A 13,226-nucleotide genomic window follows, 5' to 3' on the forward strand; every position below is an offset into this window, starting at 1 on the left:
GGTTCAGGGGCTGGATGAGGCCACTGCAAACTTCAAGGCAAATCTCATTGTCAGAGGGGACGATGGAGCTGCCCTGTTCAGTGCCGTCAGGCTGGGAGCATGCAGGCCAAGCCAGGCCTGCCAGAGTTACTCTAGGAGACGCTCTCTCTGGGCTCATTGAGATCCTACTTATTTGAGGTGGTCATGTGAGTTGAACACTGGCCCCAATGTACTTCAAACGATCGGGGAGTTGCTTGAGCCCCAGCGCTTGATGCGCAAAGCCGGTCCCTTACTCGCATCTTGGAGTCCCAGCTTCCCTGGCGTTCCATCAGGAGCTGCCCTCTCCCAGCCCTGGGGGGAAGCTGGGGCTCCCAAGGTGGAGACCAGCTGGCCTCTTCCACATAGTGGCTCTGCCTTGTCAAACTGGGGTGCCTGCCTATTGTGTACCATTTCAGTCCAGTGGCTGTGTCCGTGGTGGAGGAGAGGCGGTTTTGAAAATCCATGTAAGTTGTAGCAAACCTGGGCCCAACGGAGAGTGATGGTCACTACACTGCTCTCCAGAGCCCCTATGAGCTCGGAGTACAACCCACTGGCCAAGTTCCACGTCCTGCTCTGCCCAGCCCACAGAGGGTGAGTCTGTTCCAGCCACAGCTACAGAGCTTGACTCTTTAGCTCAAGCTATAGCAGCTCCTGCTTCTGGTTTAATCCCTGGCATAGAAGCATAGCACTTGGATCCTCCTTGAGAGGCCTTGACCTCTCCAGCTTCTGCCCTGTGCTGGGTTTAGCTCTGGGAGCATGTCTCATTCTGTCCATTGAAGGGCAGCAGTGCCAGCTCGTAGCACCTGGGACCTCTGTGCCAGACAGGACCGCACTGGGCTAGGTACTGTACAAACACAGACTGTCGTTAACTCTCCCTGGTCACTAATCCCTGTGAGCCCTTGAAATGGGGGTTTGATTCCAGGGCAGCCCCAGGGGCCCCAGAGAGGCAGGGAAGAGAAGGTGAGCACAGCAGCATGCAGGCTCCATTTAGTCTGCATTGTTTTGTCAGCACCTCCTGACAGCACTGGCAACCCTCATCGGGCCCTTGCTGTGAGACTGAAAACCTGAGGGTGTCTCCTCCGTGACGCTTGTTTTGCACGGAGGAAGTGCCAGAGGCATTCAAGGTCAGGAGGACAGGAAACAGCAAGCTACAGACCTGCTCAGTCCCTGCTGATAAGCTACCAGGCCAGTAGTTTGTGTCTGGCTCCTTCTAGTGAGGTTCCTGTGCTGGGCTCAGTGGAGTCTCCAGCAGTGGGGGGCTCTGTACAGTGTAGCGGCACGTTGGGCTGCGGTTTAACCACACAGCGGCTGAGCTGCTCTCTTCTGGTGTTACTGGCAGCTGTGCGCATCGTGACTGCCTTCCATACAGAAGGGAACCAGTGGACAGACCTGCTTCCGACTGGGCTAGGGGGTGAAATACCTTTTGACCAGCCAGTTCAAGCATTCGGACCTGCTCTGGCTGTGGGCAGAACGCTGTGTTCAGACTCTGTATGGGGCTGTCTGGGTCTCCACCCCACCCGCCATGTGCAGGCGCCCAGGCCTGGCTCGGGGGTAAGTAGCTTTGACCTAGAAGAGATACTGTCCCCTTGTCTTAGGGGTCTGGCTACACCAGTAGTTCTCAAACTTTTGTCCTGGTGACCCCTTTCACATAGCTGTGAAGGGGTCTGAGTGCGACCCCCCCTTATAAATGTAAAACACTTTTAAATATATTTAACACCATTATAAATTCAGGAGGCAAAGCGGGGTTTGGAGTGGAGGTTGACAGCTCGCAACCCCCCATGTAATAACCTTGCAACCCCCTGAGGGGTCCTGACCCCCAGTTTGAGAACCCCTGGTCTACACTGCAGCTCTGAGCGCACGTCCCAACCCGGGGAAACAGGCTCATGCCCTGCTAGTGTGAGTCTGTCTGCCTGGGATCAGAGGCTCTTCCCACTGCAGAGTGGATGGACCCTGACTTGAGTGACCTAACTTAAGTTAAGGACCCATCTTTTTTCGCAGTATTGACTTTCCCGTAGGCACTTACCTGGCTGTAGTATCTGGGCACCTCACTGTCTTCATTGTGATCCTCACACGCCGCCCGAACAGCAGGGCAGGGCTGTCACTCTGTTGTACAGGTGAGGGCCTGAGTGGTGAGTGGCAGGATCAAGGTCGTGGCCTGAGTGGTGAGTGGCAGGATCAAGGTCGCACCCCGAGTCTGGGAGAGGAGGAGATTGAACCAGGTCTCCCCTTCTAGGCTGGTGCTCTAAGCTCTGGCCCAGCCTCCCCTCTCTCCACTTGTGAGTGGGCGGGCCTAAAATTCCACCTGACTTTTCTCAAAAAACCCAAACCCAAACTAAACCAAAGTTGTCCTCGGCAACCCTACAACAACCCCTTCCTCTGCCCCACGCCAGCAGAACAAACCCGCTGCTGTGCAGCTCCTCTCAAACCCAGCACCCAGCTGCATCCTGCCATAGCAAGCCAGCATGGGCACACCCTGCAGCCAGGGTTGGAGCAGCCTGCTGGTCTGTAGCAACCCTACAATAACAAACCGGGGCCTATGGCCTATCTTCTACTCTCAAGTGATGCTGTGTGAACAATCAGGGCATAGAGCCTGGTGCCCCATCCCTCCTGGAACAGCAGTGCGTCGATCTGATGGAGAAGTGACGTTCAGGAGGATAATAGCTGTAAACGTCTAGCTCTGGGGCTTTCTGAAAAATTGGTACATGGGGGAGGGGAAATCATGTGATCGAGGGGAAAATATGTTGGATTTTAACCCCATGTGCACGTCCGCGTCCCTTTTGCAGCACAGCTGCTCTCAGTCCCAGCCCAAGGTAACTTTGGAACAGCCAGTTCTTCTTCAAATGATTGCTGCTGTGCATTCCAAGAGGGGTGTGTGCACACACCGCATGCATGATCACTGGAAGCTTTTCCTTCGCGGTACCGTCGGGTTGGCAGTGGAGACCCCTAGAGTGGCGCCCTCATGGCGTTGTAGATATGACCCTGCCACCCTGCTGCCCGTTCAGTTCCTTCTTACCGTCTGTGATGGTCGTTGGAACAGCTTAGTGCTTGCTCACAAGTTACTTAGCCTAGTGGTTTCCTTTGTCTTCAGTGTAGATAGTTATTCAAGTTATTAATAGTTGTAGTTATTATTCTTCCAAGGGGTTCCCCCCTCCCCCCTTCGTTCTACTTTCCCCGGCGCCAAGGCATGCCTCGGCCACAGGGGTTTAAAGCGTGCGAGAGGTGTGGGAAGCCTATTCCCACAATTGTCTCAAGTGTCTTGGCAAGGGCCATCAAACAGATAAGTACCCTATTTGCAGGGTCTTTAAACCCAGAACAAAGAGAGAGAGGGACTACCGCCTGAAACTCCTTTTGATGGAGTCGGCCCTTCAGCTGCAGACAGAACCGGTGCCGGTCTCCTCGGTACGCAGTGCGCTGGCCTCAGTGTGGGATGTCCCGGCACTGAGGAAGGAGCCACCAGCGCTATTCTCCGGCACACAATGCCAGTGCCTCACGTCAGCACCGATCCCAGTCTCCGGTGCCACATAAGAAAAAGAAACTGGACAGAGGTCGTTCCCCTATCAGGAAGCCGAAGGGTGATCACAGTGGAGTGTGTCCTCCAGTTGGACACCCCGGCAAGGCCATCAAGAACCAACGCTGTCAGCCTCGGCCCCGGCTGCAGAGCCCTTGAGTCCGGCGGGAACGGAGTCTCCTACACATGGGGAATTAGAGGAAGAGCTCGACCTCCCCTCCACTCTGGACACCTATGAGGCAGCCCGCGATCTCATTGATATGACGTTGCAGTACCTGGACCCGCATATGCAAGATCTGGGCCTGCAAAATCAGCTACCGGCATCGGTACCGATGGCAGCAGTGTGCCCGGCACCGAGGGGCGCCGCTATGCCACCAATGACTTCGGCACCAATGTCGGTGGCACCGATGATGGCAGTTCCGATGGCTACGGCACCATTGGGGACAGCGATGCCAGAACCGATGATGGCACCGCCACTAATCCAGCACCGTGGTAAACCCATGATGCTATGGCGCCGGTCTCTGTCCCCTTGCCACCATTCTCTGGCACCATCGGGCTCTGCTCCACTGTGGTCGGCGTCGGAGTCAGAGGCCAAATCTTCACAGTCCCAACGCAGTCATTACCGATCTTGGTCCCGACATCGGTCCCGGCACCATCAGCCGGCGGAGCAAGTAGCGCCGTAGCCACTTGGCCACCCCAGTGGCAGGGCCCAGTACAATGACCCTTTTGGACCCCCTGGGCCTATCATCAGGCCCAAGGCCAAGGGTCTAGACCTGTGTCGGTGGTAGAATCATAGAATATCAGGGTTGGAAGGGACCTCAGGAGGTCATCTAGTCCAACCCCCTGCTCAAAGCAGGACCAATCCCCAACTAAATCATCCCAGCCAGAGCTTTGTCAAGCCTGACCTTAAAAACTTCTAAGGAAGGAGATTCCACCACCTCCCTGGGTAACGCATTCCAGTGCTTCACCATCCTCTTAGTGAAAAAGTTTTTCCTAATATCCAACCTAAACCTCCCCACTGCAACTTGAGACCATTACTCCTCGTTCTGTCATCTGCTACCACTGAGAACAGTCTAGATCCATCCTCTTTGGAACCACCTTTCAGGTAGTTGAAAGCAACTATCAAATCCCCCCTCATTCTTCTCTTCCACCGACTAAACAATCCCAGTTCCCTAAGCCTCTCCTCTTAAGTCATGTGTTCCAGTTCCCTAATCATTTTTGTTGACCTCCACTGGACATTTTCCAATTTTTCCACATCCCTCTTGTAGTGTGGGGCCCAAAACTAGACACAGTACTCCAGATGAGGCCTCACTAATGTCGAATAGAGAGGAATGATCATGTCCCTCGATCTGCTGGCAATGTCCCTACATATACATCCCAAAATGCCATTGGCCTTCTTGGCAACAACGGCACACTGTTGACTCATATCCAGCTTCTTGTCCACTGTAACCCCTAGGTCCTTTTCTGCAGAACTGCTGCCGAGCCATTCGGTCCCTAGTCTGTAGCGGTGCATGGGATTCTTCCATCCTAAGTGCAGGACTCTGCACTTGTCCTTGTTGAACCTCATCAGATTTCCTTTGGCCCAATCCTACGATTTGTCTAGGTCCCTCTGTATCCTATCCCTACCCTCCAGCATATCTACCTCTCCTCCGAGTTTAGTGTCATCTGCAAACTTGCTGAGGGTGCAATCCACACCATCCTCCAGATCATTTATGAAGATATTGAACAAAACCGGCCCGAGGACCGACCCTTGGGGCACTCCACTTGATACCGGCTGCCAACTAGACATGGAGCCATTGATCACTACCCGTTGAGCCCAACAATCTAGCCAACTTTCTATCCACCTTATAGTCCATTCATCCAGCCCATACTACTTTAAGTTGCTAGCAAGAATACTGTGGGAGACCGTGTCAAAAGCTTTGCTAAAGTCAAGGAACAACATGTCCACTGCTTTCCCCTCATCCACAGAGCCAGTTATCTTGTCATAGAAGGCAATTAGATTAGTCAGGCATGACTTGCCCTTGGTGAATCCATGCTGAGTGTTCCTGATCACTTTCCTCTCCTCTAAGTGCTTCAGAATTGATTCCTTGAGGACCTGCTCCGTGATTTTTCCAGGGACTGAGGTGAGACTGACTGGCCTGTAGTTTCCAGGATCCTCCTCCGTCCCTTTTTTAAAGATGGGCACTACATTAGCCTTTTTCCAGTTGTCCGGGACTTCCCCATATCGCCATGAGTTTTCAAAGATAATGGCCAATGGCTCTGCAATCACATCCGCCATCTCCTTTAGCACTCTCGGATGCAGCGCATCCGGCCCTATGGACTTGTGCTCGTTCAGCTTTTCTAAATAGTCCCGAACCACTTCTTTCTCCACAGAGGGCTGGTCACCTCCTCCCCATGCTGTGTTGCCCAGTGCAGTAGTCTGGGAGCTGACCTTGTTCGTGAAGACAGAGGCAAAAAAAGCATTGAGTACATTAGCTTTTTACACCTCCTCTGTCACTAGGTTGCCTCCCTCATTCAGTAAGGGGCCCACACTTTTCCTTGACTTTCTTCTTGTTGCTAACATACCTGAAGAAACCCTTCTTATTACTCTTAACATTTCTTGCTATTACTCTTAACATCCCCGTGCCCCTCCATCAGCATCCTCGACGGCACACCGCTCCCCTAGGGCACCAGAGGACCCTACACGGGATGTGACTGTCGATCAGCCGCAGAGCCACAGCTCCCACTCCACTCACGGTGGAGGCCACTCAGCCGGTCGTTGTCAGGCCTCCTGAGTTACCATGTCCAGCCTCTAGACAACTGGAGGGGCAGGAGGACCCGGTTCCAGGAATGTCTTCCTCCTCTTCGCCTGATGAGGCTGTGGCGGGCACATCCACTGCTTTACCACCAATGGATGTCAAGGGTCACCAGGACCTACTTAGGAGGGTGGCAAGTAACCTTAACCTCCAGGTGGAGGAAGTTGCTGAGGACTTAGACCCCACAGTAGATATCCTTGCCCCAGAGGGTCCCTCCAGGGTTACATTGTCCCTCATAAAGTCTATCCAGACTACCACCAATGTGCTTTGGCAGACTGCAGCCTCTATACCACTGATGGCTAAGGGTGTTGAGAGACACTACTTTCTGCCACAAAAGGGCTGTGAGCACCTTTTTACACACCCCCAACCGGGTACGTTGGTCGTAGATGCAGTAAATCATAAGGAGTGGTAGGGTCAGCCAGGTTCCGCTCCTAAGTCACGTGACTCAAAGAAGCTGGACCTCTTCGGCCATAAAGTCTATTCAACTGGGGAGTCTCCAGCTTCGAATAGCTAACCAACAGACAGCGCTAGGCTGTTATGCCTTTAATTCCTGGTAGGTGTTGGCCAAGTTCCAGGAGTTTATCCCGACTGACACATGTAGGGAGTTCGGAGCACTCCTAGAGGAAGGCAAGGTGGTCTCTAGAACTGCTCTTCAAGTAGCCCTTGATGAGGTGGATTTGGGAGCTAGAACTATGGCCACCACCATTACTGTGAGATGTAGTGCATGGCTCCAGGTCTCGGGTATCTCTCCCGAGGTCCCAAATACCATACAGGACCTTCCCTTTGACCGTGAGGGCCTGTTTGCCCAAAATACGGACAAATGTTTACACAGCCTCAAGGACTCTCGGGCCACGCTGAGATCTCTGGGGCTGCACACCCCTGCCTTTCAGAGAAGATCTTTTAAGCCTCAGCCCCCATCTCACTTCTACCAAGAAGCCCCGAGATGGGACCCACCTAGAAGGAGGGGCAGAAACAATAGGAGGTGCCCACAGTCCTCTTCGGGCCAAGGCCAGAGTTCGACTAAACAGCCCCTGGCCCTAAGCCTACCTTTTCAAGTTAAGCACGAGGACAGCGCACCAGTCGCCTTACTGGATCCTTCCCGTCCTTTTGTGAACCGACTCTCCCGCTTCTACCTGGCTTGGGCTCAGATCACGTCAGATCGCTAGGTCCTCGGCACGGTAGGGGCGGGATATTCTATCCAATTCTGCTCCCTACCGCCCTCCCACCCGCCTTCCCCGTCTCTCTTCAGCGACCCTTCTCACGAGCAACTTCTTTTACAGGAGGTTCAACTGCTCCTAGCACTAGGGGTGATAGAGGAGGTCCCTCAGGAATTCAGGGCAAGGGTTCTGCTCCCGTTATTTCCTTATCCCCAAGGTCAAGGGGGGGCTTCTGCGTATCCTGGACCTGTGAGACCTCAACTCATACTTTAAAAAAGATGAAGTTTTGCATGGTCTCTCTGGCCACCATCATTCCCTCAGTGGATCCGGGAGACTGGTACGCTGCCCTCGACTTGAAGGACGCGTATTTCCGTATTTCAGTTATCCCTTCCCACAGGCGTTTTCTCAGGTTCGTAGTCGGTGGCCATCACTACCAGTTCAGGGTGCTTCCGTTCGGTCTTCCCACCACCCCTCGGCTATTCACCAAGTGTATGGGGGTAGTGGCAGCTTTCCTCTGCAGGCGCCAGGTCCAGGTTTTCCCATACCTGGACGACTGGCTTCTCAAGGCAGAATCCCAAACAAGGGTAGCGCAGCACGTATCCCTGGTCAGGGACACATTCTTCTGGCTGGGCCTTATATTGAACGAACCCAAGTCTATCCTGACCCCCACTTAAAGGATAGAGTTCATTGGAGCCCTCCTGGACTCTGCAGTCACGAGGGTGTTCCTCCCAGAACTACGCTTCAAAGCAATCTCGGACATTATTCATACCCTCGTTCGTTTCCCAGCCACCACAGCCAGAAACTGTATAGGTCTTTTGGGACATACGGCTGCCTGCACATATGTGGTGCAACACGCCAGGCTCCGCCTTCGACCTCTACAAGCGTGGCTTGCACAGGCAGGGCAGGGACCCATTGGACTCAATAGTGACCCTCCCTCCGCGAATACTCAGCTCCCTCCACTGGTGGCTCCAACCTCAGATGGTTTGTGCGGGAGTTTCTTTCACAAAGCCCCAACCGATGATTGTCCTGGTTAAGGATGCTTCGGCGCTCAGTTGGGGAGCTCATCTAGGCAGTGTCAGAACCCAAGGCCTCAGATCCCAGGCAGAGCTGTCACTGTACATCAACGTCCGAGAGTTGAGAGCGGTTCGCCTGGCATGCCAGACATTCCAGAGCCATCTCCAGGACAGGTGCTTATCAGTACTCACAGACAACACCACAGAGATGTTTTATATAAACAAACAGGGTGGTGCTCGCTCCTCTTCCCTCTGTCGGGAAGCCCTCACCCTGTGGGATTTTTGCATCACGCACTCCATACACCTGCAGGTGTCATACCTTCCTGGGGTGCAGAACGAGCTGGCAGACCACCTCAGCCACTCGTTCCAGGGACACGAGTGGTCCCTCAGATCGGATATCGCCCACTCAATTTTCCAGAAGTGGGGCTTTCCCCATACAGACCTGTTCGCCACACGGGGCAACAGGAAATGCCAGAGTTTCTACTCCTTCCTGAACCACAGCCCAGGCTCCATTGCAGACACCTGTCACCTATCTTGGGCGGGGCACCTGATGTATGCATTTCCACCATTCCCCCTCATACACAGAGTGCTCCTCAAGGTTCGCCAGGACAGGGCCTCGTTGATCCTGATAGCACCAGCGTGGCTCCGCCAGCACTGGTTCATCGTGTTGCTGAACCTTTCAGTGGTCACACCAATAGTGCTCCCCATCTGCCCATCCCTAATTTCGCAGGACCACGGCCGGCTGCAGCACCCCAACCTGGAGTCCCTCCACCTCACAGTGTGGAAACTCCATGGTTGAACCCTTTGGAACTTCAGTGTTCGAACTCGGTCAGGGAAGTCCTGTTGGGAAGCAGAAGACCCTCCACTTGAGCCACGTACCTGGCCAAGTGGAAGTGTTTCTCCATTTGGTCCCGACAAAGAGGATCTGAACCACAATCAGCCCCAGTTCCCCTTGTCCTAGACTACCTCTTGGACTTAAAGCACCAAGGGTTGGCGATATCCCTAAGGGTACATCTGGTGGCCGTTTCGGCCTTCCACCCAGGAACACTGGGGGGATCAGTATTCAGTAACCCTATGGTGGGTAGGTTCCTTAAGGGCTTTGACTGACTTTACCCAGGCTTTTACATCAGCCTGTTCCCCCCCGGACTTAAACCTGGTCCTATCCTCTCTCATGAGGCCCCGCTTTGAGCCTGTGGCTACCTGCCCTCTCTCCTGTCTGTCCTGAAAGGTGGCCTTCCTAGTAGCTATAACTTCTGCAAGGAGAGCGTCAGAGCCCAGACCTCTGAACCCCCGTATACAGTGTTTTATAAAGACAAGGTGCAGCTGCGCCCCCACCATGCTTTTTTGCCCAAAGTGGTCTCCCAGTTTCATGTGAACCAGGACATATTCTTGCCTGTGTTTTTCCTTAAACCCCATGCCACCAGCAGGCAGCGTATGTTTCACACCTTAGATGTTAGACGGGCCTTAGCCCTTTACATTGAACGCACAAAGCCGTTCCGTAAATCACTACAGCTCTTTATTGCAATTGCAGAAAGGATGAGGGGGTTTCCTATCTCATCATAGAGAATGTCGTCATGGATCACATCCTGCATCAGGGCGTGCTATGACCTGGCTAAAATTCCAGCTCCACCCATTAGAGCGCATTCCACCAGAGCGCAAGTGACGTCTGCAGCTTTCCTGGCGCAGATCCCTATCCTGGACATCTGCAAGGCAGCAACGTGGTCTTCAGTCCACACCTTCACTTCCCATTACGCCATGACCCAGCAGGCGAGGGATGCTGCTGCTTTTGGTTTGGCAGTCTTCCAGTCGACAGTCAGGTGAACTCCGACCCCTCCTCCGGGGTAACCGCTTGGAAGTCACCTATTGGAATGCACATGAGCAATCACTTGAAGAAAAAATGGTTACTCATCTCTCGTAACTGTTGTTCTTCGAGATATGTTGCTCCTGTCCGTTCCAAATCCCACCTGCCTCCCCCCTGTCGGAGTCTTCTGGCAAGAAAGAACTGAGCAGGCAGCGGGCACCTAGGAGACTACGTGAGGCTGGTCCAATGGTTAGGGCATGAACCTGGGACTCAGCAGACTCCGATTCAATTCCCTGGTTCCCCATCTGTTCCTCAGTTTGCCCATCTGTACACTGGGGATAATAGCACAGCCCTTCTGCACAGGGATGAGAGGTAAATACAACACGGTGTGAGGTACCCCTAAGACAGACTAATGGAGGAAATATTCCTGGTACACCAGGCCCAGCTCTCTTCACCCCATTTCTACCATGGTGCACAGCAGACAAAGGGACTTCAGAGACAAGTGCCAGCAAGGAGGTGTGGAGAGATGGGGTCAGAGATGAGTAAGGGGGGACATGACTGACAAGGTGCACGAGCACATGGATGGTCGGTGGCGTGGTTCTGCTCACAGGGACAGTTGGGGACATTGAAAGGCAACAAGCTGAATACTGCTGAGGGTGCTTTTTCACATAGTGTATATTTAACCTGTGGAACTCATTGCCTCAAGATCTCCCTGAAGCTGAGAGGTTAACAGGATTCAACCAAGGTTGGGGGCGTGTGTATGGCTGAGAAGCTCCACATTTACACTGGCTAGGAGAGAAGCATGGACGAGGCTTAGTCTTGGGGGTCACGCTTTCTAGAAGCCAGTGATGAAGGGTTAGTGAATGAAGACTGGGGTATGTGCTGGGATGGCTGTAAGCCAGGAGTGGGCAAACTTTTTGGCCTGAGAGCCACATCTGGGTGGGGAAATTGCTTGCAGGAGCTTGGAGTGTGGGAGGGAGTGCGGTGTGCAAGAAGGGGCTCAGGGCAAGGGGTTGGGGCAGAGGAGGGGTGCGGGTTGTACGAGGGGACTCGGCAGGGGGTTGGGGTGCAGGAGGGGGTGCACAGTGCAGGAGCGGGCTCAGGGAGGGATGCAGCGTGCAGGAGGGGGCTCAGGGCAGGGGATTGGGGTGCAGGAGGGGGTGCACAGTATGGGAGGGGGCTCAGGGCAGTGGTGCAGGGAGGGTTGTGGGGTGCATCAGGGGGTTCAGGGCTGGGGGTTGGGGTGCAGGAGGGATGCAAGGTGCAGGCAGGGGGCTAAGGGCAGGGAGTTGGGGTGTGGGGTGTGGCAGGGGGTTGGGGTGCAGGCAGGGGGCTCAGGGCAGGGAGTTGAGGTGCGGGGTGCAGGAGGGGTTCAGGCTCCGGTGTGGCAACAGCACGCCCTGGCCCTGGCCCTGGCCCTGGCCCTGGCCCTGGCCCTGGCCCTGGCCCTGGCAAGCTGCTGGCATCATGTCCCTGTGGCCCCTGGAGGAGGGGTGGCAGAGGGCTGAGCATGCTGCCCTTGCCAGTAGGTACCTCCCCCAAAGCTCCCATTGGCCGCAGTTCCCCATTCCCGGCCAATGGGAGCTTCGGGGGAGGTACTCAGAGGCAAGCGCAGCGCAGGGAGCCCTCTGCCCCCAGGGGCCGCAGGGACGTGGTGCCAGCCACTTCTGAGAGCGCCGCGGGGCCCACTGCACCACGGTGGTGGCAATCCTGCGGGCTGGATCCAAAGCCCTAAGGGGCTGGATCCAGACCACGGGCCGTAGTTTGCCCACTCCTGTTGTAAGCCGTGGTTATAAGCAACCTATGCGCGCTCTAGCAGTCTAATAGCCATTTATTAAAGTATCTGTTGTTCATTTATTAACGATCTGTAGGCTGCTTGCAAACATCCCTGTGGTGTAAAGTGTGACTGTATCCATGGCACAGACCCAGCTCGAGCACCAGGTCAGGATCTTGCTTTCTGCCTGGGGAAACAGAGGCACTGCCAGGGGAAGGGACCAACTGGGGATCAGTGTTCAGGGGGGCTGCCTCTTAGCATTGTGCCCTGTACGCAAGTGGCTCATTCCCTCTCCTCCTCCTCAGGGGCCAATAAGTATGATGAGGCGGCCGGCTACATCCAGAGCAAGTTTGAGGACCTGAACAAGCGGAAGGACACCAAGGAGATCTACACGCACTTCACCTGTGCTACCGACACCAAGAACGTGCAGTTTGTCTTTGACGCCGTCACCGATGTCATCATCAAAAACAACCTGAAGGACTGTGGGCTCTTCTAATGGTGGAACGGCACCTGCTACGGAATGGGGGAAGGTGAGGCTGACCCAGCAAGGGCTCAGGGATAGAGGCTGAGGAAAAGGGGCGGGGCTGGTGCCCAGAGACGGCCTGTGTAGGAGAGGCACTGATGCCGGGACTGGAGGAGGCCAGGCTGGGGAGCTCTGGGGCTGGCTGTGAAGCCAGGGTCCTTCTCTCGCCATGTTCCTGTGAGCCCCTCAGCCACGGGTGCGTGAGCAAACGGGCCCTTGCTTCTTCTCAAGCAGCCCCACTGAGCTGTGGGGTGGGGCAGCCCCACTGCATGCATCAGCCCAAGGGGGTGCCTCTCAGTAATGTACAAGGCAGGCAGAGTATAGGCCAGGGCGACATTTCCCAGAGATGGTAGAAGCTCACTCTGTGGGCTGCTGCTGAGGGAAGGGAGCCGCAGGCTTATGAGGAAGCGGCTTGGGGGGCCTTCAGGCCTGTGGGGAGAGGAATGGGGGCCAGCAACCTCATGGGGTGGGGCCTGCAGGCCTTGGTGGGCTGGAGATTGCAGCCTCTCTACCTCGCATAGTGATCCTGTCCCATGTGGGGCAGATTGGAGCCCAGTCGTGGTGAAATCCAAGCCACCTGGCCCCCAGCCATCACCTCCTAAGCATCAAGCTGTTGCCCTAATGCTTTATGGTGGGG

General features: G+C 54.9%; 1 protein-coding gene across 1 annotated transcript in view; it reads left to right on the forward strand.

Annotated features, from left to right (window-relative positions):
- The window catches only part of GNAI2 (G protein subunit alpha i2), a 204,038-nt gene that overhangs the window by 188,610 nt on the left and 2,202 nt on the right, over nt 1-13,226 (forward strand). Inside the window, exon 8 of the mRNA XM_077821414.1 lies at nt 12,372-12,596. Within this exon, the coding sequence (XP_077677540.1) occupies nt 12,372-12,562 (191 nt within the window). The 3' untranslated portion in view covers nt 12,563-12,596. The remainder of the gene's footprint in view (nt 1-12,371; nt 12,597-13,226) is intronic.

The sequence above is a fragment of the Eretmochelys imbricata genome, chromosome 7 (genome assembly GCF_965152235.1).
Source record: "Eretmochelys imbricata isolate rEreImb1 chromosome 7, rEreImb1.hap1, whole genome shotgun sequence".
NCBI lineage: Eukaryota > Metazoa > Chordata > Testudines > Cheloniidae > Eretmochelys > Eretmochelys imbricata.